This window comes from Ranitomeya variabilis, chromosome 2, assembly GCF_051348905.1.
Source record: "Ranitomeya variabilis isolate aRanVar5 chromosome 2, aRanVar5.hap1, whole genome shotgun sequence".
NCBI lineage: Eukaryota > Metazoa > Chordata > Amphibia > Anura > Dendrobatidae > Ranitomeya > Ranitomeya variabilis.
This window is the reverse complement of record NC_135233.1, coordinates 817694823-817720124: the sequence shown is the minus strand read 5'-3', so window position 1 is coordinate 817720124 and position 25302 is coordinate 817694823. Positions and strand designations below refer to the sequence as shown.

Here is a 25302-nt window from a genome sequence, read left to right as displayed (position 1 = left end):
CCCTCCGTCCTGTGCTCCGCTCCCCCGTCCTCCTGCCCACTCCCCCCCTGCTCCTATGTTATCCCCCGGTGCTCTGACGCCCCCCCCGTGCCCCGATCTCCCCCCCTTATACTTACCGAGGCTCCCGGTGTCGGTCCGTCTCCTCGCTGGGCGCCGCCATCTTCCAAAATGGCGGGCGCATGCTCAGTGCGCCCGCCGAATCTGCCGGCCGGCAGATTCATTACAAGTACATTTTGATCGCTGTGGTAGGTTCTATCACAGCGATCAAAATAAAAAAATAATAAATAACCCCCCCCCTTTATCACCCCCATAGGTAGGGACAATAATAAAATAAATATTTTTTTTTCTTTTTCCACTAGGGCTAGGGTTAGGGTTAGAACTAGGGTTAGAACTAGGGGTAGGGTTAGGGGTAGGGTTAGGGTTACGGTTAGGGTTAGGGGTAGGGTTATGGCATGTGCACACAGAGCGGATCCGCAGCGGATCGGCCGCGGATCCGCAGCGGATCGGCCGCGGATCCGCAGCGGATCGGCAGCGGATCCGCAGCGGATCGGCCGCGGATCCGCAGCGGATCGGCCGCGGATCCGCAGCGGATCGGCAGCGGATCCGCAGCGGATTGGCCGCTGCGAATTCGAAGCAGTTTTCCATCAGGTTTACAGTACCATGTACACCTAAGGAAAACCAAATCCGCTGTGCCCATGGTGCGGAAAATTCCGTGCAGAAACGCTGCATTGTATTTTCCGCAGCACAATTCTTTGTGCGGATTCCGCAGCGTTTTACACCTGTTCCTCAATAGGAATCCGCAGGTGAAATCCGCACAAAAAAACACTGGAAATCTGCTGTAAATCCGCAGGTAAAACCTGCAGATTTTTCAAAAATCGTGCGGAAAAATCTCACACGAATCCGCAACGTGGGCACATAGCCTTAGGGTTAGGGTTGGAATTAGAGTTAGGGTTGGAATTAGGGCTAGGGTTTGAAATAGGGTTAAGATTAGGCTTGTGGTTATGGTTACGGATAGGGTTAGGGGTGTGTTGGGGTTACAGTTGTGGTTAGGGTTGGGATTAGGGTTACGGTTGGGATTAGGGTTAGGATTAGGGTTGGAATTAGGGTTACGGTTGTGTTGCGGTTAGGGTTGTGGTTAGGGGTGTGTTGGGGTTAGGGTTGTGATTAGGGTTATGGCTACAGTTGGGATTAGGATTAGGGGTGTGTTGGGGTTAGTGTTGAAGTTAGAATTGAGGGGTTTCCACTGTTTAGGCACATCAGGGGTCTCCAAACGCAACATGGCGCCACCATTGATTCCAGCCAATCTTGCGTTCAAAAAGTCAAATGGTGCTCCCGCCCTTCCAAGCCCCGACGTGCGCCCAAACAGTGGTTTACCCCCACATTTGGGGTACCAGCGTACTCAGGACAAACTGGGCAACAACTGTTGGGGTCCAATTTCTCCTGTTACCCTTGCAAAAATAAAAAATTACTTGCTAAAACATAATTTTTGAGGAAAGAACAATTATTTTTTATTTTCACGGCTCTGCGTTATAAACTTCTGTGAAGCACTTGGGGGTTGAAAGTGCTCACCACACATCTAGATAAGTTCCTTCGGGGTCTAGTTTCCAAAATGGGGTCACTTGTGGGGTCTTTCTACTGTTTAGGCACATCAGGGGCTCTGCAAATGCAATGTGACGCCCGCAGACCATTCCATCAAAGTCTGCATTTCAAATGTCACTACTTCCCTTCCGAGCCCTGACGTGTGCCCAAACAGTGGTTTACCCCCACATATGGGGTATCAGCGTACTCACAACAAACTGGGCAACAAATATTGGGGTCCAAATTCTCCTGTTACCCTTGTGAAAATAAAAAATTGCTTGCTAAAACATCTTTTTTGAGGAAAGAAAAATGATTTTTTATTTTCACGGCTCTGCGTTGTAAACTTCTGTGAAGCACTTGGGGGTTGAACGTGCTCACCACACATCTAGATAAGTTCCTTGGGGGGTCTAGTTTCCAAAATGGGGTCACTTGTGGGGGGTTTCTACTGTTTAGGCATATCAGGGGCTCTGCAAACGTAACATGATGCCTGCAGACCATTCCATCAAAGTCTGCATTCCAAAACGTCACTACTTCCCTTCCGAGCCCCGGCATGTGCCCAAACAGTGGTTTACCCCCACATATGGGGTATCAGCGTACTCAGGAGAAACTGGACAACAACTTTTGGGGTCCAATTTCTCCTGTTACTCTTGCAAAAATAAAAAAATTCTGGGCTAAAAAAATATTTTTGAGGAAAGGAAACACATTTTTTATTTTCACGGCTCTGCGTTATAAACTTCTGTGAAGCACTTGGGGGTTCAAAGTGCTCACTACACATCTAGATAAGTTCCCTTGGGGGTCTAGTTTCCAAAATGGAGTCAATTGTGGGGAGTTCCTACTGTTTAGGCACATCAGGGGTTCTGCAAACGCAACCTGACGCCCGCAGAGCATTCCATCAAAGTCTGCATTTCAAAACGTCACTACCTCCCTTCCGAACCCCGACGTGTGCCAAAACAGTGGTTTACCCCCACATATGGGGTATCAGCGTACTCAGGAGAAACTGGACAACAACTTTTGGGGTCCAATTTCTCCTGTTACCCTTGGGAAAATAAAAAATTGTGGGCTAAAAAATCATTTTTGAGAAAAGAAAAATTATTTTTTATTTTCATGGCTCTGCGTTATAAACTTCTGTGAAGCACTTGGGGGTTCAAAGTGCTCACCACACATCTAGATTAGTTCCTTGGGAGGTCTAGTTTCCAAAATGGGGTCACTTGTGCGGGAGCTCCAATGTTTAGGCACACAGGGGCTCTCCAAACGCGACATGGTGTCCGCTAATGATTGGAGCTAATTTTCCATTCAAAAAGCCAAATGGCGTGCCTTCCCTTCCGAGCCCTGCCGTGCGCCCAAACAGTGGTTTACCCCCACATATGGGGTATCATCGTACTCAGGACAAACTGGACAACAACATTTGGGGTCCAATTTCTCCTATTACCCTTGGGAAAATAAAAAATTCTGGGCTAAAAATCATTTTTGAGGAAAGAAAAATTATTTTTTTTATTTTCACGGCTCTGCGTTATAAACTTCTGTGAAGCACCTGGGGGTTATAAGTGCTCACTATGCATCTAGATAAGTTCCTTGGGGGGTCTAGTTTCCAAAATGGGGTCACTTGTAGGGGAGCTCCAATGTTTAGGCACACAGGGGCTCTCCAAACGCGACATGGTGTCCGCTAACGATTGGAGCTAATTTTCCATTCAAAAAGTCAAATGGCACGCCTTCCCTTCCGAGCCTCGCCGTGCACCCAAACAGTGGTTTACCCCCACATTTGAGGTATCGGCATACTCAGGAGAAATTGCCCAACAAATTTTAGGATCCATTTTATCCTGTTGCCCATGTGAAAATGAAAGAATTGAGGCTAAAAGAAATTGTGTGAAAAAAAAGTACTTTTTCATATTTACGGATCAATTTGTGAAGCACCTGGGGGTTTAAAGTGCTCACTATGCTTCTAGATAAGTTCCTTGGGAGGTCTAGTTTCCAAAATGTGGTCACTTGTGGGGGAGCTCCAATGTTTAGGCACACGGGGGCTCTCCAAACGCGACATGGTGTCCGCTAAAGATTGGAGCCAATTTTTCATTCAAAAAGTCAAATGGCGCTCCTTCCCTTCCGAGCCCTGCCGTGCGCCCAAACAGTGGTTTACCCCCACATATGAGGTATCAGCGTACTCAGGACAAATTGGTCAACAACGTTCGTGGTCCAGTTTCTCCTTTTACCCTTGGGAAAATAAAAAATAGTTGCTAAAAGTTCATTTTTGTGACTAAAAAGTTAAATGTTCATTTTTTACTTCCATGTTGCTTCTGCTGCTGTGAAACACCTGAAGGGTTAATAAACTTCTTGAATGTGGTTTTGAGCACCTTGAGGGGTGCAGTTTTTAGAATGGTGTTACTTTTGGGTATTTTCAGCCATATAGAACCCTCAAACTGACTTCAAATGTGAGGTGGTCCCTAAAAAAAATGGTTTTGTAAATTTTGTTGTAAAAATGAGAAATCACTGGTCAAATTTTAACCCTTATAACTTCCTAGCAAAAAAAAAATTTGTTTCCAAAATTGTGCTGATGTAAAGTAGACATGTGGGAAATGTTATTTATTAACTTTTTTGTGTCACATAACTCTCTGGTTTAACAGAATAAAAATTCAAAATGTGAAAATTGCGAAATTTTCAAAATTTTTGCCAAATTTCCGTTTTTTTCACAAATAAACTCAGAAATTATCGACCTAAATTTACCACTAACATGAAGCCCAATATGTCACGAAAAAACAATCTCAGAATCGCTAGGATCCGTTGAAGCGTTCCTGAGTTATTACCTCATAAAGGGACACTGGTCAGAATTGCAAAAAACGGCAAGGTCATGAAGGGGTTAAGCAAACTTTGGAATTTTTTTTCACCACTTAGATAAAAAAAGAACCTAGACATGTTTGGTGTCTATGAACTCGTATTAACCTGGAGAATCCTAGTGGCAGGCAGTTTTAGAATTTAGTGAACCTAGCAAAAAAGCCAACGAAAAACCAGCGTGGGATTGCACTTTTTTGCAATTTCACCACACTTGAATTTTTTCCCGTTTTCGAGTATGTGACATGCTAAAACCAATAGTGTTGTTCAAAAGTACAACTTGTCCCTCAAAAAATAAGCCCTCACATGGCCATATTAACGGAAAAATAAAAAAGTTATGGCTTTGGAAAGAAGGGGAGCGAAAAACGCAAAACCGAAAAAGCTCCAGTCATGAAGTTGAATGTAGTTTTGAGGACTTGAGGGGTGCAGTTTTGAGGGTATGTGCACACGTTCAGGTTTTTTCTCGTTTTTTTTCACGTTTTTTCGCCATAAAAAAACTATAAAAACTCATTAAAAATGCATACATTCTGCATCCTATCATTTAGAATGCATTCTGCTTGTTTTGTGCACATGGTGCGTTTTTTCCGCAAAAAAAATGCATCGCGGTAAAAAAAAAGCAGCATGTTCATTAATTTTGCAGATTTTATGCGTTTTTCCCGCTGTTCTATGCATTGGGAAAAACTGCAAAAAAAGCGTCAAAAACGCAAAAAAAACGCATACGGATTTCTGGCAGAAATGTCCTTTCTTTTGTCAGGATTATTTCTGCAAGAAATCCTGACGTGTGCACATACCCTTAGAATGGTATCACTCTTGCTTTTTTTGTGTCATATAGGCTTCCCCCAAAGTCACTTTAAATATGATGTGGTCCCTTAAAAAATGGTTTTGTAAATTTAGTGGAAAAAATAAGAAATTGATAATTAACTTTTAACCCTTCTAACTTCCTAACAAAAAGAAATTGTTTCAAAATTTTTTGCAGATGTAAAGTAGACGTGGGAAAATTTGTTTATTCACTATTTTGTGACATAACTGTCTGATTTAAGGTCATAAGAAGTTAACTTTAAAAAATTGTGACATTGCTAAATTTCTGATATTTTCACAAATAACCGTAAGTCGTATCGAACAAATGTTACCACTATTGTGAAGAACAATATGTCACGAGAAAACAGTCTCGGAATCGGTGGGATCAGTTGTAGCTTTCTAGAGTTATTACTGCATAGAATGACACTGGTAGATGTGCAAAGAAAAAAAAAAAGTGGCTTGTGATTAATTTACAAAGTGGCATGGTCCTTAAGGGGTTAAAATGAACTTTGTTCTTGGGAATTTTCTGTATTTGCCAGGCAATCCCCGCATGTTTTGTGGCTGTTTAACAGCCGTGAAACATGCGGCCAAAGGGACTCGAGCATGTCACCTGAGTACCCGCGATACTCAGTACATACCTGAGCACCCTAGGCAAATGCAAGTAAACATAACAAGCACTTGCGCTCGTCACTAGTTACCTACACTCCCCAGTGTTCACCTCTGCCTCTCCGCCGCTGCCTTGATATTGTTTATTGGCTACAGCACTGATAGCAATACTACTATGCATATGATCGTTGCAGCCAATCACTGTGCCACTAATCTCGGGGATTTACTGCAGCAGCAAAGTGCACTGTAGTTGTGATGTCACCGCTACTGTTGGTAAGCCAAGATCAGAAGAGAGGTAGCACTCAATGAGATCGAATAACAAATCCTTTTATTTTACCCCAATGTAAGTCCATTAAATAAAAAAAGAGAGAGTGTGCCTTCAAAAAAGTTAAGCCTCCTTTGCGTTGTAAGGAACCTATGGAAATTGGTTTAATGTGCAATATTGTTGGTTTGCAGTTTTGAAGACAATCGAGAATCTTGGTGTAAGTTATGTGAAGGGTTCACCAGAATACAATGCAAAGCTAGAGGCTGAACTAAGAAAGCTTAAGTTTTCCTACTCTGTAAGTATGAGTGTCCACTTATACTCAGAATCCCTCTACGTTATTATATATATGAATCTAGCGTTATGTATTTTAATAAGCGTTTTCTATATTTCATATCTGCAGGCCTCAAAGGATGAAATGAATGATAAAGTATATGACGAGCGAAGGAAAGATCACATCTCTCACTTTATATTGCGCCTTGCATACTGCCAGTCGTAAGTGAATAATTTATTTCCAGTACTAATGAGTATTACCATTTGAAACTATTTTCTTTTGTTTGCAATTTTTTAAAATTAATCTACTGAAGGATCTGTAAAAGGGGTACACGCGTTATTTGTTTTACTCACTTATATAGCGCCATTAATTCCTCAGCTCTCTACCAACATTATTATCACTGTTCCCATTGGGGCTCACAATATAGATCCCACGATTAGTATGGTTTTTGAGTGTGGGAGGAAACCAATGGAAACCCACATAAACGTATATACTCCTTGTAGAATGTCGTCTTTGGTCGTCCTGGCCAAAATGTCCCATGAAGCCCAAATAGGGTAGAAGACAATCACGTGGAGGTAACGGTCAGTAGACTTTCTGCAGTATTGCCATCAACCTGCCCTATCTCTACATATTTATTCTGCTTTTCTGTCACTGAAATAGTCTTCGTAATACTCAAAATATTTCTACTCCCAGATTCTTCAAATAAGCTAGTTCAGGGCTGCTGTTAGACCAATATACGAGTAAAGTATATAGAATACACATGGAATTGTACATTGTAATGGCATCTGGCTCTAGTGGACCGTACCCTGTGTATGACTGTCCTGAAATTGTCTTATTGCAGCCCTGAAGACATTGCTTAGTAAGGATGGGGATGTTGAAACACGTTGGGAACAAGACTGGACAATAGAGAACAGGTTTATAGTAACACTATGGACTGCTGGTCAGTTTTGTGTCCATTCCTGTTGTTTGCTAGTCATTTTTATTGGGCTTGTATAAGAATTTTGGCCAATATCAATAGAACCAGAAGAAATTCTCCAATGCCCCCATCTCCTCCATTGTGGAGCAGAGCTGCGCAGCTCTGTCATCTGTACAGTAACTGTCTGTGGCCACTACACATCCAGCCCTTTGGATTTAGAGGATGGATGTGCAGTACCTGGCCATGGTGACTCTGCAGGTGACCGCTGTGCAGCTCCGCAACTGAACACATCTGGCTGCTGGGTACAGTAGGTTAGATTAGCAGGGTTGCCAGGTATCGCACACCAACTGATCAAATACTGATCAGCTATCCTAAGGGTAGACCATAAATAAAACAAAATCTCAGACAATCCCCCTTTAACCCTGACTGGTGCCTTACATGAATTAAGCTTCAAACTCGTTAACCCCTTACTGACATGGCTATTTTAAATTTTTACACTTTTGTTTTTTCCTTTCTTCCAAGAGTCATAACTTTTTTTTATTTTTCTGTTGATATAGCCATATGAGGTTTTTTTTTTAAGTTGTAGTTTTGAATGACACTCATTTTATCATGTGATGTGCTGAAAAGCAGAAAACAATTCTAAGTGTGGGGAAATTGCAAAAAAAGTGCAATTCCACAATTGTTTGGGTGTTTATTTACAGCGTTCACTATATGGTAAGAATTACCCGGCAAATGTCACCATTTTTCGAGATCCATAACGTTCTCAATTGTCTGTCGATGGAGCTGTGTTAGGGCTTGTTCTTAGCGCTATGAACTGCCTTTATCAATTTACATTTTGGGGGTAGACAAGTTTTATTGCAGAAAAAAAATGCAATAGAAGGGCAGTGTTATGTCAGCCGAAGAACTGACTTCTGAATGCTGACGTTTTCTTTCTCAGTACACCGATTACCAATCTGGTTAATTTGATTTTATATTTTATTCTGACTTTTATAGACTTGGTGATGGCAAATATTTCAGTTTTTTTTAATTTTTCTATTTCTTTTATTTTAGGTTAGGAGTAGGGGGTGACCTGCCATCATTTGATCTCTTGCACTATATACCTCAATACTTTTAGCATTTCCAAATTTACCAGATTTTAACTCGACAAAGCTTTTTTTAAAAAAAAAAGTTTTTATCAAGTGTCTGATACGTTTTGAACTTATTTATAAAAATATCGACCTAAATTTACCATTATCATAAAATATGATGTGCCACAAAAGCAATCTCAGAATCACTGGGAAATGTTGAAAGATTCCAGAGTTATTAGCACATTAAATGACACTGGTCAAAATGGTAAAATTTGGTCTGATAGATCTGCTGCTAAACACTTTGTGCCAGATACCGCAGGAGACGCGTTTAGAGGTCTTGTGTTGCTCAGGCCTAGATTAGTTAGGGGCATACACAATATTAGGAATGGGGTCTTAGTGTTGTGGTTTATTGATGTATATGTGCTTTTACTAATAATTTTTTACAGTGTTGTACAAGAAACAACTTATGAATTTGCATTTCTCACATATAGGGAAATGAGGGCTGAAATGATTTCATACAATTTTCAGCTTCTGTTCCTACAGGGGGAAATATGACCATAATTGTGTGTGTGGCATTACTGATTGCAGCCAGCAGGTGGCTCTTCTGTACATGCTGTCAGTGATGTATACATAAGTGTTTCTGGCTCCAGCATAATACCAAATAAACCAATATGTTCTGATGTTCTGAAGATCAGTTACAGTGTGACATGAGAGGGAAAATGAAGTGATGTTAATGAGGCATGGTCATCGGCAATAGGCTAGCCAGGATTTCACAAACTGTCCTCATTGTGGGGATTTCTGTCAGAAAAGAGTATAACACCAATGGTGACAGAGAACCTCTTGTAACAAGGGATCCTGGAGGTAAAAATAGCTCATCGATTAAAGGGGTCAGAGGAAGATGTCAAGAATTGTTCCAGACCAAATCTTTACCTGGTCAGATGAATCCACACAGTTTGGTGTTCTCATGCTGTCAAAGGGTTAAATCTCAAATAAATAAGGCAGCATACTGTAGCGCCAAAACCTGCAAACATGAAAATTGAATTGCATTACTGCACTAGAAATATGAAAAATTGAGAAAGTTTAGCTCATAAATTGGCCAATTTATGTGTACCTTGTAGCCACGATAAGGCATTTTTCGTATACAAGGTCCTAGCAATGCCTTTCCTCTGAGAATACAGTCTTCATCTGAATGGGAACCTAATGTGAGTCCTCTCTTTTGACTAAAATATCTCGCTCTGTGGAGGGGTAGTGGCCCTGCTGTGATTAAAAACACTTGTGGCTAAAAGGATGAGTGCTCAGTCAGAAGGCTAATGAATACAAATATTTGAAATTAGCCTTCTGACTGAGCACTCCTCCTTTTAGCCATAGGTGTGTTTAATCACAGCAGGACCACTACCCCTCCACAGAGCGAGAGATTTTAGTCATAAGAGAGGACTCACATTAGGTTCCCATTCAGATGAAGACTGTATTCTCAGAGAGGAAAGGTATTCGGTCCTTGTATATGAGAAATGCCTTATTGTGGCTACAAGGTACACATAAATTGGCCAATTTGTGCGCTAAACTTTCTCAATTTTTCATATTTCTAGTGCAGTAATGCAATTCAATTTTCATGTTTGCTGGTTTTGGCGCTACAGTGTGCTGCCTTATTTATTTGATTTTATATGAGTTGGTTACTCTAGGTTCAGCACCTGTTCACACTTAGTCTATGTTTTTTGAAAAGGGTTAAATCTGTGCATGTGCCCTTCCTGTCACGTTAGCAGTTTAGGTTGGTGCTGGAGTCAAAAATGCTTTTTTTTTTTTTTAAAGACTGTGGGTCATCCTGTACTTATGGCTGTACAGAGGTGCTCATCTGTGCATTGTGGCCAACCAAGTACATTACATTACAATAGTAATAATAATAAAAAAAAAAACGCTTCTGCAGGCAGGTGCCGGCCGTGACACCTGTACTTCTGCATAATCACATGGTTAATGTGCACTTTTATCCCTTTTGCAGATTTACTTAAGCGAGGGTTTAAAAAACATTAAAGTCATTTTCTAAATGGCACCTGTGCAGTAGCAGCTATTGGTTTGTATAGAGATCTGATAGCTGCTGTTGTGCAGGCGGCACCATCTTGCTGGAGAAGAAAAAAAAGTCCTCCACCAAGATGGTGCCACCCGTGCCTTCGCAGTAGCAGCTCTCGGAGATCGCCAACAGCTGCTACTGTGCAGGCACGGGGCGGCGCCATCTTGGTGGAGGACTTTTTTCTTTTAATTCTCCAGTAAGATGGCGCCGCTGATGCCTGCGCAACAGCAGCTATCTGATCTCTATACAAACCAATAGCTGCTACTGCGCGGGTGCCTCGGGCACCATTTTGAAAATGACTCTTCTTTTTTTTTTTTTTTTTTTTCCATGCTCAAGTAAATCTGCAAAAGTGATTAAGTGAACAGTAAACATTTATGCTGCAGCTCAGGTGTCATCGCCGGCACCTGCCTGCAGAAGTATTTTTTTTCCCTTTTACCTGATATATTAATATAATTATCAATAATATACCGTATATACTCGAGTATAAGCCGACGCCCCCCCCCTAATTTTGCAACAAAAAACTGGGAAAACTTATTGACTCGAGTATAAGCCTAGGGTGGAAAATGCAGCAGCTACCGGTATATGTCAAAAATAAAAATAGATACCAATAAAAGTAAAATTAATTGAGACATCAGTAGGTTGTGTTTTTGAATATGCATATTGAATCAGGAGCCCCATATAATGCTCCATACAGTTCTTTATGGCCCTATATAATGCTCCATGCAGTTATGGCCCCATAGATGCCCCGTATAATGATCCATGCACTTATTGCCCCATAGATGCTCCATATAATGCTCCATGCACTTATGGCCCCATAGATGCCCCATATAATGCTCCATGCAGTTATGGCCCCATATAATGCTCCATGCAGTTCTTTATGGCCCCATAGATGCCCCATGTAATACTCCATGCAGTTATGGCCCCATAGATGCCCCATATAATGCTCCATGCAGTTATGGCCCCATAGATGCCCCATATAATGCTCCATGCAGTTATGGTCCCATAGATGCCCCATATAATGCTCCATGCAGTTATGGCCCCATAGATGCTCCATATAATACTCCATTCAGTTATGGCCCCATAGATGCTCCATATAATGCTCCATGCAGTTATGGCCCCATAGATGCCCCATATAATGCTCCATACAGTTATGGCCCCATATAATGCCCCATGCAGTTATGGCCCCATAGATGCCCCATATAATGCTCCATACAGTTATGGCCCCATAGGTGCTCCATATAATGCCCCATATAATGCTCCATACAGTTATGGCCCCATATAATGCCCCATGCAGTTATGGCCCCATAGATGCCCCATATAATGCTCCATGCAGTTATGGCCCCATAGATGCCCCATATAATGCTCCATGCAGTTCTTTATGGCCCCATACACGCTCCATACAGCATTGTGCCACATGTAATGCTGCTGCTGCAATAAAAAAAAAATACATACTCACCTCTCGTCGCTCCCCGCTGCTCCTCAGCGTCCCGTCTCTCCGCACTGACTGTTCAGGCAGAGGGCGGCGTGCACACTCATACATCATCGCGCCCTCTGACCTGCACAGTCACTGCAGAGGACGGGAAGACTGAGCGGCGCCCGGCGAATTGAACGCGGACAGGTGAATATGAAATGCTTACCTGGTCCTGACGCTGTCCTTGCCTGTCCCATGGTACCGCAGCTTCTTCCTGTAATGAGCGGTCACTGGTACCGCTCATTAAGTAATGAATATGCGGCTCCGCCCCTATGGGAGTGGAGTCCATATTCATTACTTTAATGAGCGGTACCACGTGACCGCTGAATAGAGGAAGAGCTGCAGCGAGGGAGACCATGGGACAGGCTGGGACAGCGTTAGGAGCGCCAGGGACAGTCCTCTCTCCCCCTCACCCGCCGACCATGACTCGAGTATAAGCCGAGAGGGGCACTTTCAGCCCAAAAATTTGGGCTGAAAATCTCGGCTTATACTCGAGTATATACGGTAATTATAATATATCGATATTAATATTGAGTAGAAATAATTTCGGCCTATTGGTTCCGCCCTCCACAACAGTCACTGTCACTCAGTTGGCCCCTCGGAAAAATGAATTGCTCACCCCTGCTATAGAGCATCTCTGGGATGAGATTGAACATATATTATGTACCTCCTTCTAATTAGCGGCAATGGCAAGAAGCTTTCCTGTCTATATGGACACATATTTTGGCAGAGCAATTTCATCAAATGGAATCTATGTCATAGTGAACTGTTGCAGTTTTGTAGGCCAAAGGAAATCAACATGCTACTACGGTAGATGGGTGTCTGTAATAAAGTGGCCATGCAGTGTACATTGCTCTGTGGTCTGAAGCTCATTTATTGACTTTGACACAGTCTCCCTTATATTGATGTAAAGTAAGTCCATTTAGTAAACCGTATTGGTAAGAGGCCCCTCGTCCAGTCCGTACCGTTTCCATTGGTCACATGTAATTAATGAAGTGAATTGCATTCATTCATTATCATTGGTCCAGTCAAACTCCCCACTGCAATTTGTGCGGGTACGCTGCATTCACGCATCTGTATACGGACTGCCCAGGCCGGTACTCTAGACCCAAACTTAACAGCCTATTTGCACATTGTGGACCCTATACTGACCATGACAGTTTTTTTTTTTTTTTTTTAATTGATATTGAAATGTTGTACAAATGATAAATTGAAGTGTGTATTTGTGTGTGTGTATATATTAGAAAGCAACACTATTTTACAATCAATTTAACATGCTGTTGTGCAAATGGAATAGACAGCAGATGGAAATTATTGGCAATTATCAAGAGGGTAGCCTGACTGCCATTGGGTACCAAGATGAGATCCTCAGTCCCCGTGAGACCATATGCTGGTGCGGTTGGCTCTGGGTACCTCCTAATGCAGGGCAATGCCAGACCTCATGTGGCTGGAGTGTCAGCAGTTCCTGCAAGATAAAGACTATGGAGTGGCCTGCCTGTTTCCCAGACCTGAATCCGATTGAACACATCTGGGACATCATGTCTCGCACCATCCACCAACGTCACGTTGCACCACAGACTGTCCAGGAGTTGGCGGGTGCTTTAGTCCAGGTCAGGGAGGAGGTTCCTCAGGAGACCATCCCCCGCCTCATCAGGAGCATACCTGCACATTGGTCATACAGGCACATGGAGGCCACACACACTACTGAGCATCATTTCCTTGTCTTGAGGCATTTGCACTGAAGTTGGATCAGCCTGTAACTTCATTTCCCACTTTGATTTTGAGCATCGTTCCAACTCCAGACCTCCATAGGATATTAGTTGTAATTTACTATTTCATTCAGTGATATCTAGGATGTGGGATTTTAGTGTTCTCTTTATTTTTTTGAGCTATGTATGTATGTATACATGTATACATACATACATACATACATACATACATACATACATACATACATACATACATACATACATACAGTGTGTATATTCTGTGCTGCACTTTATGTACATGCTCAGTAGTGACCTGTGCTGTGGAGTCAGTCAGGGAAATTGAGGAGTCTGAGATTTGGTTTACCGACTCCACAGCCCTGGTTGCTTGGTCAAGACCAGAAATGCGTCATTGCAAATGACTCCTCCCGGCATAGTCATTTTGCTAGTGGAGGGACGCCCGCGTATGCAGTGAATGACGTTGCAAGGAGGGGCGTAATCGCCGTAATCAGGAGGCGGCATGTGAGTTATGATGGGAGTCAGAGGTTGTCATGAGAACGGAAAATGAGGTTTGCATACGGACAGCACATGGACATTTAATAAGTTCTTCTGAACGAGAACTTGTAATTCCTTTTCTGTTTTTTAATCTCTGCAGGGAAGACCTGAGACGATGGTTTATACAGCAGGAAATGGATCTGTTCAAATTCCGCTTCAGTCTTCTCTCAAAAGAAAAGGTTCAGGAGCTTCTCAAGTTCAATGATCTGGAATATCTTGCTGTAAGTAACTCTGTAGTGGAGTGCGTGTATTTATATTTTACTTACACTGTATTGTGGATTTTGGATGTTTCTGCTATATACACAAGTTACATTATTTAACCGCTAGATACTAGTACATGAATTAACAATAACGACCTGTCACTTGCAGCATTAGGCTAAATCTGAGTGACTTTAAAGCCCATGCCACATGCTCTCTTTTTCATCTCCATCTATCCATAAAATGTTGTTCCAGGACTGGACTTTATTTTTTAAAATAGTTTTAGCAAAGTCTACACTACTCTTTCAGTTTTTGAGTTACTAGTGGTTTTCTTACATTCCTGAAGTAGTCTCCTGATGGTGAACAGTGGCAGTGATGTTTCTATCTCTTTTTCTATCTCCTTGAGAGTGTTCTTGACTAGATTTGGTAAAGTGTTTTTTCTTATCTAAAAATCCATTGAGCTAGTGTACGAAGGCTGTTTATAAAAATTTTCTCAGAGTCCAAATATCTCTAGACCAGACTGTGTATTAATGTTTATAAATTGTTCTGGGTTCCGCAAATACTTAAGAGTCTACATTTCGACAGTGAGGACCGCCATTGTGCTGATTCTGGCATATGACATTCAGGTGTTTTAACATGATAACTCTTTGAACATAACAGAAATCAATAGTTTGAAGTACACGGCAATCCTTGACATCTGCTGGAACATTTAGACAGTCTTATTGAGCTTTAGCTAAAGCTCAGATTTAGATCTTGCTCTATGAAATTCAGATCAATACAATCCAGTGCTATTCTGGGCACGCTGGATTCTTTTTATATAGTGCACTTTTCCTCACCTTTCAGAGAAGTTGGGAACAGTTTCACTTTCTTGTATATAGTTAATAGAACTAGTATAAGAGGTGAACTACAGAGTATTCGGAAAGTATAATATATTACACATATATATATATACACACATACAGTAGTATGATATGTTATTGAATTATCAAAAAAACACTTGGAGAATACCTCTACAGTGGGGGAAATAAGTATCTGATCCCTTGCTGATTTTACGTTTGCCCACTGACAAAGACATGAACAGTCTATAATTTTAAGAGTAGGTTAATTTTAACATTGAGAGATAGAATATCAAAAATAAAATCCAGAAAATCACATTGTATAAATGTATTTGCATTTTGCAGTGAGAAATAAGTATTTGATCCCTCTAGCAAACTGATTTTTCCCAAAAAGACGATTCCTTCGTCCAGAGATGTGATGATTGTTAGTTTTGACGCGTATTTAACTTGTATGGTGGAGGTCTGAGACCAAGAATAGGGGATTCCTGCGCGTAGTAGTTTTCTAGTAATGAGATGGAATGATTTCCTTTTTTGGATTGTGGCTTTAGACAAGTCTTTGAACAGAGTTATTTTGTCATATGGAGATGCGAGGGTTTTTGAATTTCTTGTCAAGGCCAGAAGATCTTTCCTTACCCACCCAGGGTAAAAGGATACAATAACGTCTCTTGCAATATCTGGAGGGAGAGATGGTGGTCTTGGAATTCTGAATGTCCTCTCAACCAGGTTTGTCACTTTGGAATTGGATAACAGATCAGATATCATAGTGGAGATATAGTTTTTTAATTGGGAGGGTTGGACCGACTCCGGAATTCCCCTGATTTTTAAGTTATTTTTCTTTTAAAATCTTCATAGTTGTTTAGGTCTTCCCTAAATGAGAGGATATCGTTTTTTATCTTTTCCGGGGAGTCTGAGATTAAAGATGTGTTTTTGGCATCCTTTGAAAGTGGTGTTATGAAATTTTTGTTTGTTTTGTCAGTAGTTTTTGAAGGGAGTGTAGAAAAATCATGGGCCTTAGTAGAAATAGGTTTGAGGGTTTTAACAATAACTGACAGAGTGTCTGTTAGTAACTTTTTGATAAATGCCTCTGAGGCCGTTGTTTTGAGGTCAGATGTCAGATTATAATCAGTGCCAAAAAACCCTCCTGAGATGTTCGCTCATGTTAGAAAGGCCTTGCAAATTTTAATCATAAATCCAACAGATGGAGAATTTTTAGAAGCGGGGATGTTATCCATTATAAATGGGTTGTGGGGGTGTATCTCAGACTCCTTAGGAATTTGCCTCAAATTAGGGTCCTCTGTAATTGAGTGCTGTAAGAGAGCACTCTGGGAGTCGGATTTTCGGAAATAGAGTCCTCTGAATAAGAGTGTGGAGAAAAGGAACTGGAAGACTCTCTCCCATATGAAGACTCACTCCCCCCAAGAGAAGAGGACTCTGTCACATCTGAGAAATCCTCCGAGTGGACACTCCCCATCTCCCCGCGAGAGTCAGAGAAGACGTCAGGACCAGGGTGTGAGGCCTGGCACGAAATCACTAACTCTGAATGATCCTCCATGGCATCTCGGTCTTCCATAGTAGGGGCAGACCCCGTTTTAATATCCCGAATAAAACTCCTAGACGTTTCCCTGAAAGATTCTAGCCATTCTTTGTGTCATTCTATTAGAGGTTTTAAAAAATCATTGGGGTTAAACTCTTTAGGGCAAAGGGAATTGTCAGGAGGGGTAAAGGGGACATAATCCCCTGTTGTAGAGCAAGTTTGTGGCTTTTCATAGGATTCAGCAGGAAACCCTATAGCTGCAATTGGCTGCGTCAGTTTATGATTGTAATTGTCTCTAGAGATTTCGTCATATTGTCTTATATCCGATAGATCCCCAAAGGTCTTGTCCCCCTGTATGTTCCCTGAGAATTTCAGGCTCCTATAAGGGGATCTAGGGGTGACACACCTCTTTTGAAGTATACGGGGCTGCTGCATACCGTCGCGGTGCTGGAGCGGTGTTGTACTCACCGCATCAGATGTGAGCTGGGTGGTAGAGCAGCCTGCTTCTTTGTCCCTCCCTCGGAGTGGGTGTCGCAGGTCAGGGAGAAGCTTTCCCAGTGCTTTGTCCATGTAGCGAAGTACCAGAGGGATTTGTCACTGCCAGGGCCTTCTGCGGTTCCTTGTGGTTTTTCAGCAATGGCGCCGGTGCCGTCTCTCTTTGCGGCTTCATTGTCACGGTGGATTCCCGGCTCCTATTCGCCCTGCTGGCGGCTGATGGTGCAATCGGGTGGGTCCTCTGCTTGTTCCTAGGGTTTCGGTGAGTCAGGGGGATTCCGGTGGTTTCCTCCAGCGGTGTATCCTCGCCCCTGTTCGCCGTCTGCTGGTGCGCTGGGATTCTTTCAGCCGCTGATGTCTGTGCTGGGTACATGCCGATTTTCTCTAGTAGCCTTCCACGACAGCCACCAGGAGGTTGTCTCCATACCCTAATGGGGGACAGGAAGCACGAGAGGTTAAAAGCCCCTCCCACCTCCCATTAACCAGTGTCTTTCCTGTCCCCCATGGGGCATGGAGAGGTTTTTCTGGTGCGCTGCAGCGGCGGCTCTGAGCAGTGTACCTGGTTATTATGATGCCGGGCACTGATGGTCGGGCCCCCAGGGCTTCCTCCTCCGTTGTGCCTCCCGTCTCCTCCGGATTCTGGGACCGCGTTCCCGGTCCTCCTGCGTCCTCTTGCGGGGACAAAGCTGGCCGGTGTGTGCCCCCCGGAGGCCTCCCTGAGCTCTCCGGCGTCTCCCCCTCCTGATGCACGCTGTTCGGCGACCCGGAAGTCAGGTGACCCTCCACTTCCGGGTCGGCGCTCCTGCACAGGAGCGATACAGACCAGATCTGTGGATTACCGAACGGCGTGCGAGGCACGCTGCATCCTCGCACGCCAGCCTGGGACTACGGAGGGGGAGGGGCGGCGAAATGCCTCGCGCTGGTGCAGGCTTATTTTCTATATAAGCTGCGAAGACGTCTCAGGTAAGCTGCTGGAAGCATGGATTCGTCTTGCCCTGCAGCTGCAGAGCCCAGCGCTCCTCAAGCCCTAGTAAGTGTGGCAGAGATGGGTCCCATTCAAAGGTAGTACCTTATACACCTTCTTATACTGCTCCCTCTCTCTTTGCAGGCAGTGAAGTCTGGCCCTAAAAACATTTCCAAGCGCAAGTGTGCTACTTGTAATGTAAAAATGCCGCTAGATTGGGAGAAAAAGCTGTGCCAGCCGTGTACAGACAAAATTGTCCGGGCGGAACACCCTTCATTAATTGAGGAGATCCGCTCCCTGGTTAGGCAGGAGGTTCAGACCTCTCTGGCCACGCTCGCCCCACCTCCACCGCCACCACCATCCTCACCTGGTCCATCACTTCCCAAAAAGAGGAAAATCCAGGAGTATTCTGAACAGAGTCTGAGGGATCTTATATGTCCTCTTCTGTCAAATGGGAGGATGTGTTACCCCACAAATCTGCGGAAATTAGAAAATATCTTTTTTCCTCTGAATACATTGAGGAATTGGTATCTGCAGTGAGGAACACAATGGGGCTAAAAGAGGAATCCGTTCCTCAGTCTATACAGGACGAACTTTTTGGTATACCTACTGAAAAACATCCTGGGTTTCCCGTCCATAAAAGCATAATAGACATGATCAATAGTGAATGGGAATTGCCGGAGAAACGTCTAACAACTCCTCCAGACTTCAAACATCGGTTTCCTCTTGATGAGGACGCAATAAAATGGAACATTCCAAAAATTGATGTTCAGGTGGCTAGAGTGGCTAAAAAAACGGCTTTGCCGTTCGAGGATTCCTCCCAGTTGAAGGACCCCTTAGATAGAAAGATTGAGAGTCTTCTCAAAAAATCCTGGGAGGCGTCTACCTCAGCCCTCAGATTCAACATCGCATCCACCTGTGTGGCCCGCTCCCTCTTCCGCTGGATAGAAGAGCTAGAAAATCACATCTCTCAGGGTACCCCGAGAGAAGAGGTTCTGGACTCCCTGCCTATTTTACACAGAGCGACCGGTTTCCTCGCGGACACCTCACTAGAAACTATCCGGGTAGCGGCCAGGTCCTTGGTCCAGACAAACTCAGCCAGAAGAGCTCTCTGGTTAAAAATGTGGAGCGGAGATGTCACTTCCAAAATAAAACTGTGTTCCATTCCCTTTAAGGGTGACTATGTGTTTGGGCCCTCATTAGATGACATCTTAGAGAAAGCCACAGACAGAAAGAAAACTCTTCCTGAACAGAGGCCTCCCAGGAAGCGTTTTTTTCGAACCTCCCAGTCCCAGCCCTCCCAGGGTAGAGGAAAAGGGAAAACCGGGAGGTGGAGTTATGCTAAGGGGAAGCCTAAAAACATCCTTATTCCCCAGCAAGCTCAACAAGAAAAGCAATGACTCCGATCCGGTGGGGGGGAGGCTTTCGAACTTTGTTCACAGTTGGCAGAATATCTCCAACAGCCCCTGGGTGGTCAGTGTTATACAACAGGGGCTTCTGATAGAGTTCGATGCACCTCCCCCCAGGATCGTAAGAGTCACCTCCCCGTCATCTCGGGAGACTCAGAATCTGATGATGGCTGGAATTCAGGACTTGCTAGACTCGAGAGCTATCTCCCCGGTCCCGGTGAACGAACAAGGGAAAGGACACTATTCCCGTATCTTCATAATAAAAAAGCCTTCCGGGCAATCCCGGATTATAATAAATCTGAAAGCTCTCAACAAAGTTATAACCTACCGCAAGTTCAAGATGGAGTCCGTAAAAACAGCCATCCCTCTAATAGCTCCTCAATCATATATGGCAACAATAGACCTCAAAGATGCCTATTTCCATATTCCAATGCATCCTCATCACAGAAAATATTTAAGATTTGCGGTCCAATTCAATCAAAAAATCTTACATTTCCAATACAATGTTCTCCCCTTCGGGATCTCCTCAGCCCCAAGGGTGTTTTCCAGAGTTATGGCGGAAGCAGTAGCCCATATCAGGAGCCAAGACATCGCTATAGTGCCATACTTGGACGACCTTCTAATAATTGGTCCTTCCGCCGAAATTCTCAATCAGAGAATTTCCAAAACTCTAAACATTTTACAAAATTTGGGTTGGATACCAAATCTAAAAAAGTCTCAGCTGTCGCCATCAAAGGTGAGGAAATTCCTTGGGGTCCTCCTGGATTCGGAGAATCAGAAATCTTTCCTACCAGAGGAACACCGAATGAACCTGGTTTCCAAAGTCTCAGACTTCAGAAAACAACGTTCTCCGACTCTACGGACCGCAATGTCTCTCCTGGGGTCGATGACGGCCTGTATACAATCAGTCCGGTGGGCTCAGAGCCACTCAAGAGTACTGCAGGCACACATCTTAGGAAACTGGAACGGGAATCCAAATTCCCTGAACAGGAGAGTGTACACTCCTGGGAAGGTAAAGGTCTCATTAACCTGGTGGGCGACACAATCAAACCTGCTAAAAGGAGTAGACTGGGTACAGGATCCTCTAATCACGATGACAACGGATGCCAGTCAGAAAGGTTGGGGAGCAGTGGTGTCGCAGATCCCATTCCAGGGTCACTGGAACCAAAGAGAAAGTTCCAGTTCTTCCAACTCCAGAGAATTGATGGCAGTGGAGAAGGCCCTCCTGGCGGCCAGCAGTCTCATTATAGGTCAACATGTCAGAATTTATTCGGACAATATGACGACTGTTGCGCATCTAAAACACCAGGGAAGTCCAAAGTTCAACCAGCTGAGAGCAATATCAAACAGAATATTTTGCTGGGCAGAGAAACATCTCCTCTCACTATCGGCGATACACCTCAGAGGGTCAGTGAACATTCATGCAGATCTCCTAAGTCGTCACGACTTACATCCAGGAGAGTGGAGCCTGAAGGCGGACATTTTCAGAATGTTGACAGACAGATGGGGACTTCCCGATATAGACCTTCTAGCATCAAGTCACAATGCACAGGTCGAGAACTACTTCTCCCTGAACCCCAAAGACAGGTCTCAAGGAGTAGACGCCTTCGCTCACACATGGAGGTTTCATCTAGCGTACGCATTCCCTCCAATACCGTTACTGGCGAAGACCCTCCGGAAGATCCGGGACGATCAAGTCCAAACTATCTTAGTAGCGCCGACATGGCCGAAAAGAAGCTGGTACCACCTCATAAAGGAACTGAAGGTGGATGGTCCAGTTTTTCTTCAAGCAGAAGATCTTCTCCGCCAGGGCCCCTTTTATCATCCGGAACCACAAAAGTTCAATCTGGCAGCTTGGCTATTGAAGCCCAGGTACTAAGGGCTAAAGGCCTTTCGCAGTCGGTAATTTCTACCCTACAGAAATCTAGAAAACCTATCACCAATGCCATATATGGAAGAATTTGGAATAAATTCTCATCGTGGTGTCACCCTCATAATCCTGACCCTTTCCATCCTAATATCTCCCAGATATTAGATTTTTTACAAAAAGGCTTGGAGTTAGGGCTGAAGCCAAGTACCTTGAAAGTCCAAGTGTCAGCCTTGAGCTCTGTCTTCGATCAAGACCTTGCAAATCATCGGTGGATAAAGAGGTTTATGGTCGCAGCATCAAGGCATTGTCCAAGAAAACAAATTTTTGTACCACCATGGGACTTAAACATAGTTCTAAAGGGCCTCATGGCTCCTCCGTTTGAGCCATTGTCATCTTGTTCCTCGCAACTTCTGTCCTGCAAAGCGGCCTTCTTAGTTGCAATTTCTACTGCAAGACGAGTGGGAGAAATACAAGCCCTTTCAGTTAGAGAGCCTTATCTTACCATAAGAGATGACTCCATTGTGTTCCGGCCTGATCCATGCTTTCTCCCGAAGGTAGTGTCGGAATTTCATCGATCACAGGATATAGTCCTCCCATCGTTCTGTCACAATCCTTCAAATCCGGAGGAACACAGATTTCATACTTTGGATGTACGACGTACGTACAGAATATTGCTATTCCTGCGGGCCTAAAAGCTCATTCCACCAGATCTACGTCTGTCTCTTGGGCTGAAAGGGCTGGTGCTTCAACAGAGCAGATTTGCAGGGCAGCAACATGGTCTTCCTTGCACACTTTTACTAAGCATTACAGATTGGACTTCTGGTCCAACCGGGATCTTGCCTTTGGCCGAAAGGTTCTTCAGGCTGTAGTTCCCCCCCCCCCCCCCTAAAATACAGAATTGGTTGGCATTCCTCCTGGTGGCTGTCGTGGAAGGCTACTAGAGAAAATAGAATTATTCTTACCGTTAATTCGGTTTCTAGGAGCCTTCCACGACAGCATTAATTCCCTCCCGATGTTCTTGGATACATTTTTTTCTGAGAACCTAAAAGGTAACCGGTGCTATGGGTTCAGTTGTAAGTCACTGGTTAATGGGAGGTGGGAGGGGCTTTTAACCTCTCGTGCTTCCTGTTCCCCATTAGGGTATGGAGACAACCTCCTGGTGGCTGTCGTGGAAGGCTCCTAGAAACCGAATTAACGGTAAGAATAATTCTATTTTCTTCACTCCCCGTGACAGATAGGTCGGTGTCACTCCGGGAGACTTGTGTGTATTCAACACACGGTTAGAGGGTCCGGTATTTGGAATCTTCTTTAGTCCTGCATCGGCGGCCATTTTAACTGGCGACTTCCTCATAGCTGTGGCCGGAAATGAGGCAGCCTTCTCTCCGGAGCCTATAAAGGGCTTTTTCTCAATAAAGTCCAAGGTTTTCAGCCTCTTTGGTAGTCTAGGCGTATTCCCACAGGTCTTCAAACGTTTTTAGCAAAGAAAAGTCCACTTTAAAGTAAGCTAAAGTAGCTTAATCGGCATATGCCTTTCTACCGATAATATTGCTGCCTCTGGCCATCGGGAGAATCGGGGAAGAAAAGGCAAGGATAAACCTCATCGCACCATTCTGGCCCAAGAGACCTTGGTTTTCCCGGCTGCGGGCCATGTCTATGACCGACCTAATGGATCCTTCCATCGATTCCGGATCTACTCTCTCAAGGTCCATGCCTTCTTCCTCAAGTGGATGGCCTCCACTTGACGTCATGGAACTTGAGAGGCAGTTATTTCAAATTAAGGGGTTTCTCGGATGGCTTAATTAACACACTTCTGCAGAGTAGAAAGGAATCTACAAAAATTTATAGTAAATATGGAAGAAATTCCTGGAATTCCATACAGATACCCTCTCTAGGGAAGTTCCAATCACACCTATTTTAGAATTCCTGCAGAAAAGTAGAGAACTGAGTCTGTCTGTTAATACGTTAAAGGTCCAGGTATCTGCCTTGGGGTCCCTTTATGGTTATAATGTAGCAGGAGATAGGTGGGTTTCTCGTTTCATCGCAGCTTGTGAACGCAGTGACCCGGTTCACATTCCTCGAGTTCCTCCCTGGGATCTAAATTTAGTTCTGGAGGCCCTAACAGGGTCCCCGTTTGAGCCATTAGAGTCCGTTCCTTTGAAATACCTATGTTTAAAAACAGCCCTTTTGGTAGCATTGACTTCAGTCAGAAGAGTTAGCGATATCCAAGCCCTTTTCATAGATCCTCCCTTCTTGTTAGTATCTCAAGACAAAATTATACTGAAACCAGATCCGTTATACCTTCCTAAGGTGGCAGCAAAGTTTCACAGGTCACAGGAGATTATTCTTCCCTCCTTCTTTAGTAATCCTTCTACTCCAGAGGAAGAGAACTTTCATACCCTGGACGTGAGGAGGGCTGTCCTAAAATATTTAGACAGGTCTAGGGCCTGGAGACCGAGTAGAGGTATGGGGTCACGAAGGGCACCTTATCCTGTTGGATCAGGGACGCAACCTACCTGGCATACTCCACAAAATGTGAAAATTCTCTGGAGGTCATAAAGGCACATTCACGAGAGCAGTGGCATCCTCTTGTGCTGAGAGGGCGGACATTCCAATTGAACTGTAAGGCCGCAGCATGATCATCTCAATCCACCTTCTATAACCACTACAGGCTGGATCTTTCATCTTCTGAGTTGGCCTTTGGGAGAGCTGTCCTCAGCACGGTGGTCCCTCTCAGATAGTGGTTCTCTGAAATTCTCTCATGTGGGTGCTGTCGTGGTGAAGAGCAAAAAAACGGATTATTTACCGGTAATGCTCTTTTATAGAATCCACGACAGCACCCACTCACTACCCTCCCTAAATTACATATAAGCAGATCACATATTGGTGGTTGGAGATAGGAAATTATATTATTATATATTAAATGTAAAAAAAAAAAAAAAAAAAAAAAAAAAAAGGGCTATGTTATATTTTGACCTAATACTCGTGCGGTTCCTCTGGTACTCTGAAATCCAACTGAGGAGGAGAGGCGGACCGCCCCCTTTTATTTCTGTAGGTTTCTTGTTCCTATGGGTGGATCCCTCTCTCACGTGGGTGCTGTCATGGATTCTATTAAAGAGCATTACCAGTAAGTAATCCGGCTTTTCCCCCATGTCTACTTTACATCAGCACAATTTTGGAAATACAATTTTTTTTTTTGTTAGGAAGTTATAAGGGTTAAAAGATGACCAGTGATTTCTCATTTTAACAACAAAATTTGCAAAGCCATTTTTTTTAGGGGCACCTCACACTCTCACTTTGAGGGGCCTATATGCAAGAAAATACCAAAAATGACACCATGACACCAAAACTGCATCCCTCAAGGTACTCAAAACCACATTCAAGTAGTTTATTAACCCTTCAGGTGCTTCCCAGGAATTTTTTGGAATATGTAAGGAAAAAATAAACATTTATGGTAGTTTTTTTCACAAAAATTTTCCTTTAGACATAATTTTTTTTTTTTTTTTTTTTGTACCTTCGCAAGGGTAACAGGAGAAAATGGACCATACATTTTGTTGTGCAATTTCTCCTTAGCATGCCGATACCCCCTATGTGGGGGAAATCTACTGTTTGGGCGCAGGCAGGGCACGGAAGGGAAGGAGCGCCATTTGACTTTTTGAATGTAAAATATGCTGGAATAATTCGCAGTTGCCATGTTGTGTTTGCAGAGCCCCTGATGTGCTTAAACAGTGGAAACCCCATAAGTGACACCATTTTGGAAACTAGACCCCTTAGGGAACTTATCTAGATGTGTATTGAGCACCTTGAACCCACAGGTGCTTCACAGAAGTTTATAATGTTAAGCCATGGAAATAAAAAATAACATTTTTCTGAAATCTTTTTAG

General features: G+C 43.6%; 1 protein-coding gene across 4 annotated transcripts in view; it reads left to right on the top strand.

Moving 5' to 3' along the window:
* The window catches only part of PRIM2 (DNA primase subunit 2), a 297371-nt gene that overhangs the window by 26000 nt on the left and 246069 nt on the right, over positions 1–25302 (top strand). For all 4 annotated transcript variants that reach the window (XM_077289995.1, XM_077289992.1, XM_077289993.1 and 1 more), the window contains exons 3-5: positions 6259–6362; positions 6468–6559; positions 14216–14336. In XM_077289995.1, coding sequence (XP_077146110.1) covers positions 6259–6362; positions 6468–6559; positions 14216–14336 — 317 coding nt within the window. The remainder of the gene's footprint in view (positions 1–6258; positions 6363–6467; positions 6560–14215; positions 14337–25302) is intronic.